The sequence below is a fragment of the Nothoprocta perdicaria genome, unplaced genomic scaffold, assembly GCF_003342845.1.
Source record: "Nothoprocta perdicaria isolate Ctin4 unplaced genomic scaffold, notPer1 scaffold_218, whole genome shotgun sequence".
NCBI lineage: Eukaryota > Metazoa > Chordata > Aves > Tinamiformes > Tinamidae > Nothoprocta > Nothoprocta perdicaria.
In genome coordinates this window covers 950,214-955,900 of record NW_020455399.1, presented here as the reverse complement: position 1 = coordinate 955,900, position 5,687 = coordinate 950,214, and the positions used below count along the sequence as shown (strand labels likewise).

General features: G+C 62.3%; 1 protein-coding gene across 1 annotated transcript in view; it reads right to left on the bottom strand.

The window, feature by feature from the left end:
• The window catches only part of TMEM161A (transmembrane protein 161A), a 3,154-nt gene extending 2,810 nt beyond the window's left edge, over positions 1–344 (bottom strand). Inside the window, exons 1-2 of the mRNA XM_026038799.1 lie at positions 242–344; positions 72–152 (exon numbers count right to left, since the gene is read on the bottom strand). Coding sequence (XP_025894584.1) covers positions 72–152; positions 242–339 — 179 coding nt within the window. The 5' untranslated portion in view covers positions 340–344. The remainder of the gene's footprint in view (positions 1–71; positions 153–241) is intronic.
• Between the last annotated feature and the right edge of the window lie 5,343 nt (positions 345–5,687).

Here is a 5,687-nt window from a genome sequence, read left to right as displayed (position 1 = left end):
CTCGGTGCACACTCAGCGCGCGCTCGGTGCAGCCGGGAGCTCGCCCTGCTCCCCCGGGGGCCCGTGCTGACCTGTCGCGCTTGCCCTTGGGCCGCTGCTTGCCCGCCAGGGCGCAGAGCTCCTCGTCCGACGGGTGCTTGTAGCGGTGCAGGCTGCGGGGAGCGCGGCCGCCTCAGCGCTGGGGAAGCAGCCGCAGGGCCGGGCTGGTGGCGGCCGCGGGGACGCGGCRGGGGACACGTACCTGCCGTTGCAGAGCAGCCAGCGCGCGAAGGAGCAGTGCGGGGCCAGCTTCTGCATGACGCTCGCGGCCAGCAGGCTCAGCACCACCTGCACCCCCATCACCGCCTGCCACGGGGCAYGCTCAGCGGCAGCCCCATGGGGCACCGGCACCCCCACGTTGGGGACATCCCTCCAGCCAGYGCTGTCTGGGCCACCCACGCTCCTGCACCAGGACAGCTGGGCACCCCCCGCTCAGGACAGCCTGGACTTGCACCCCTGGGGACATCACCTTGCAATGCACCCCCTAAAACCAGCCTGGGCTTGCTCCCCTAAGCATGCACCCCCTCGGACAGCCTGGGCTTGCAGCCCCTGGGGACATCCCCTTGCAATGCGCCCCCTAAAACCAGCCTGGGCTTGCTCCCCTAAGCATGCACCCCTACGCATGCACCCTCTAAAACCAGCCTGGGCCTGCACCCTTCGGGCATGCACCCGCTGAACACAGCCCGGGCTTGCACCCCACGGGAGCAAGCGGGGCTGGCAGCCCTAAGCACCCCGCGGGGACGGCCCCTTGCAATGCAGCCGGCTCCGGCCGTGCACGGCCCCCTAGACACGCACCGCACCGGGGACGGCCCGGGCTGGCGCCCCCAGCCCTGCTCCCAGCCCCGGGGACCCCCGGCCGGGCACCCCCGGCCCGCGCTCACCATGCCGGGCACCCCGACGGCGGCCGCAGGAAGCCCACCCGCCGCCGAGCTTCTGGCCAATCCGCCGCCGCTCTGCATGTGATTGATAGATACGTGGCCAATGGCGAGGGGGGGTCTCGGGAGGGAGGGGGAGAGCGGGTTCCACGCGCGCTGTCTCCTGGGAGCTGTAGTCCCCACGCGAGCCCCGCGTGTCCCGGGTTCGAGCCCCGGCGGCCCCTAAATGATGATTTATGTCCCTAAATGATGGCTTGGACATATAGACATGTACATATCGATGCATTTCTATATGCACCTAGGAACTGTGCAAATACCTATACGGAAGATGCACAGAGCACCCTCGTGCCCATGCGTGCACCCATGTGGGCGCATACCTGCAGCTCGGTGGCCCCTTTGGCCCTGCCCATGGGCAGGCTGCCCTGTGCGGAGCATCCCGATGGATCCATCGCCTCGCCTGGCCCGGGGYATCCCCAGACTCAGGTGCTGGGTCCTTCCCAGCTGCTGCTGCGAGTGCCGCCCGAAGCGGCGGCGTTGCCATGGATATCGCTCTCCCTCGCTGGGATGCTTCCCGCTAGATGTCGCTTCGGCCTGTGCCGGGGCAGGACGCGATGCCCTGGGGTCACCCTGGGGGTGCCGGGCGGGATCATCCCCAGCTCTTCACATTTCTCGGGTCCCGGCACTGCAGCATCTTGCTCCTTGAATCCGCTGCTGCCCCCAAACTTCCCATTCCTGCCTCTCCTCTGGCCTCACAGGACCCCCTGGTGTCTCCGGCCCTTTCTTTGCAGCCAAGGGATGAGCGGGAGGCCCTGGAGACCTCCAGAACCCCCAGCAGAAGCAGCTTCCAGCTCCGCCACCACCACAACAAGAGAAAAAGCAGGAAGACGGATGCAGGAAACACCATCCAAGCTGCCCCCACCCTGGGGACACCAAAATGCCTTTGAGGATTCAATCCCCGCCCCAACCCTTCCCAAAGGAGCATCCACAAACCTGCCCCGAAGGGCGGCTGCCCCGGCGGTGCCGGAGCCGGCGGTGCCAATCCCGGTCGTATCGCAATGCTGGCCGTATCCCAATCCTGGCCGTATCCCTATCCCGGCCGTATCCCAATCTCGGCAGTATCCCGATCCCGGCTGTATCCCATTCCTGGCCATATCCCAATCCCGGCCATATCCCGATCCCGGCCGTATCCCAATCCTGGCCGTATCCCAATCCCGGCCGTATCCGGGTGCCAGTCGTATCCCGGTGCTGGCCATTTCCCGATCCTGACCGTATCCCAATCCTGGCCGTATCCCAATCCCAGCCGTATCCCGATGCCGGCCGTATCCCAGTGCTGGCCACCCCAGCCCACGGGCCGACCCCGCGCCTGCACCTGGCGGCCCGTTCCCCCCCGGAGCAGTTTTCCCACCGGGCACAAAGGCGGCGCCGGGCATTGTGCGGGCGGCCTCGCATCCCGGCGCTGCCGGGGAAATCGCTCCTATTTCACAGCCCATTGAGCAGCTGCCTGTATATATTTTGTGCGTTGCACTTTTAGCATGACAAAGGCAGAGGGCCTGTGAACTCCTTGCTCTTCAGACCTCTCCGACATGTCCCTTGAATGCAGCCCCCCTCGGTTAGCATAACAAACTGCCACGTTCCCGCCGGCCCCGCAGCCTCCGGCTTAGGATCTTAGGATCGTGCTCAGGCATCCGGGCGGGCGCGGGGCTGGAGGATGCGGATCTGCCCGCCCTTGGATGCTGCAGCACCCGGGGCTGCTGCAAAGGGAGCTCCTGGTCCCATGGGATGCGGGAGCTGCTGCTCCCTCCATCCAGGGCCCCGATGCTGCAGGAGAGCTGGGAAGCTCTGGATATATCGGGATGCTCTAAGTTTTCCCCATTCATGAGGTGCCCTGATGCTCCATGGAGTGTCCCTGTGTGCTCAGTCCTTCCCACTGGGAGTCAAAGCCAAGGATGCAAATGGAGCTGAATGGACCCGTGGGAGCCGGGAGAGACGAGCGAGCCCAGAGAGATGCTGGGGAAGGAGGGACAGCGACACCGGAGGCACCCGGAGCTCCGGCCCAAGATCCGGCTGCTCTGCACTGAATTCACAGCTTGAAATTTTATTAAAAGCAGAAAAACGAGGGTAGCAGCAAGTGGGAGGCAGCAACCAGAGGCACTTGGGTGGTGCATCCGCACCAKGGCTTCCTCGGAAAGGGCCAAGCAAGCCAGGGAGGTGCTGGATCCGCTGGGATTCGGCTCATGCCACCTGCCAAGAGGAGAAACGAGTGAGGCCTYGGCACGTGTGCTGTGGGATAGAGCTCTGCAGGCTGGGGAGGGATATTTTAATGGGATGCAATGGCTATTGCTAGAAAGCGGGAGGAAATTTGGGATCAGCATGTGCTCAGGTGCCGGCATTTCCCTGGAATCCTTGGAAAGGGCAGGTGAGGGGTGGCAGGGGACACGAAGGGCAGGGACGAGCCAGGACCGCACGGCATGGCCGAACCCCCCCGTGCATCCTGCAGGGCCGCCCTGTGCAGAGAAAATCTCCTTTCCCTGGGAAAAGCGGGGCTGGGAACAGCTTGAGTGGCCAGGCAGGAATTCATTTAAATAAATTTCCATAGGGATGAGTTTTGCCTCTGCCCAGGGCTGCTCGGTGCTGTGCCCGGGCCTTGCTCCCAGGTTCGTTTCTCCCATTTCTCCACCTTTATCCCCTCCAAGAGGTCCCTGGCACAGCTCAGCCCTGTGCCAAACAACGTCTGGATCAGGAATGCAGGAATCCTGTGGGACGCAGCCAGCTCCTGCTAAATGCATCCCCATGGCACGCAATGCGACCGGACCCCAGGGCCCTTGGGCCATTCCCTGGCACCCGGAGCAGAAACGATCCCAAAGACACTCAGCGCTGCTCCCTCTGGCCCCGGGACCCTGGGATCCCCATCTATAGGATCCCAGGGCCAATCTATGGGAATTAAACCCTTTTCCCCATGGGGTAGGGGCGGCACAGGGGGGATATCGGCAGAATCGGGGCTYGGAGCACCGAGCTCGGCTCTTTGCCATGGAAACAAGCGGTGCTCCGGCGTTGCCTATGGATAGGAAAAGGTCCTAAAGCAGGAGGCTGCACAGCAGCTCCCGCCGCCTCCGAGCACAGGGATACGGGAGCTGCAAGAGAGCGGAGCCGAATGCAAGAACGGGAGCTCATGGGGAAGGAATGCCACGAAATTCCTTGGGAGCATGAGTTGCTTTTCCAATGGAAAAACGCATCCTTGCTGCCCTGGATCCTACAGAAGCTGCATTTCCTGGCTGCTGTGCCGGCCTCAGCGGAGCTCTTTGGKAAAGCTGCAGGGAGCTGATCCGGGGGCTGTGGGGTGAAGGGGCCGCTGCAGCCTTGTGATACCCCCGAGCCTGGGGCACGGCGGGCACTGGGCAGCCTCCGGTTCATCAGGCTGGAAGACGAGGGGAAGAAACAGCCTGGGAAGGCTGCAAATCCATGGGGGAAACATCCCGTGGGGCCRTTGGATCCTGTGTGCTGCATCCGTGCAGCTGCTTGCACGGATCCCCAGCAGTGGATTTATGGCCATTCCCCTTCCCGAGGATGCACACAGGGAAACACTGCAGAAACCAGAGGCCGGGTGCAAGGAGGCTGGATGCAAATTCCCATTGCGGGCGGCCGGGAAGGACACGGGAGCCGGGTGACGGGGCGAGCGGCTGCCTTTGGAGCCCGTCTATGTCCCGATGGGTCTGCCCTTGGGGAGAGCAGGGGCTGCAGCCGCCTCCTCCTCGCCGCGATTCGCTTACACACATTATATAAATACACATACATATGTACCAAACAAACATGTATACACATATGTGTATATATATATAAAAAAGGAAAATAAGTAAATTAAGTAAAATAAGTAAAATAAGTAAAATAAGTAAAATAAGTAAAATCTAGGGCTTTTTTCCCCCCTGTTTTAGATGGAAAGCAGCTGCCCAAGCAATTAAGCATCATGCTCAGATGACCCTTTTGCCATTGCAAGGCTTCTTAGAAGAAACTCATCTGGGAAATTGCTGGGGGCTTTTCTGGGGAGCCTGTATCTCACCTTTCTGCCTTCTGCTTCGCGAGGCCATTGAAATGTATAAATATATATATACACGTGTGTGTATCTCTATGTGGCTATAGATATGTGTGATGGGATAAGGGACAGCGGGAAGAAAACCCAAAGAAAAGGCAACCTAAGAGCCCCAGCCACGAGAGGCAAGGGGGAGGGGAGACGGTGGCTTAATTACCATATTCAAATCTAATTAATTCTCCCTTTGCATAAAAAGGCCAGGCCGGGCGTGGGACCGGCCTCGCAGATGGTGTCTGGGGCTCCGCACCCTTGCGGGGCCGCCGGCCACGGCAGCACCGAGCATCTGCCGGGCACCTGCCCGCGCGGGCAGCGGCGGCCCCGCAATTAATATTGCAGCTGGCAGCGGGGCACGGAGGGCGCAGCGAGRCGGGGGGGGCATGGGGCGGCCAAGCGGTTGGGGAAATGGGGGGAAATGCGGAAAAATAGGGATAAAAGCTTTGCGGATTGARGAAATGGTGCGGGAAAAAGGGGGAATGCCCCCTGGAGTTGAGCGCGCCCTGGCTTACCCGGTGCAGGAGCATCGCGGTGGCATCGCGGGCGTGTGCTGTGCTCCCTGTCCCTGCATGTGGCTCTGCTCCGGGCGCTATCGGAGCGCGGTGCTGCCGGCGGGATGGGAGCCTCCTCCTCCGCTCCAGGGGCTCCCGGCTCCCATCCGGGCACGCCGCTTCCGGGCACGCCGCTTCCCGGGC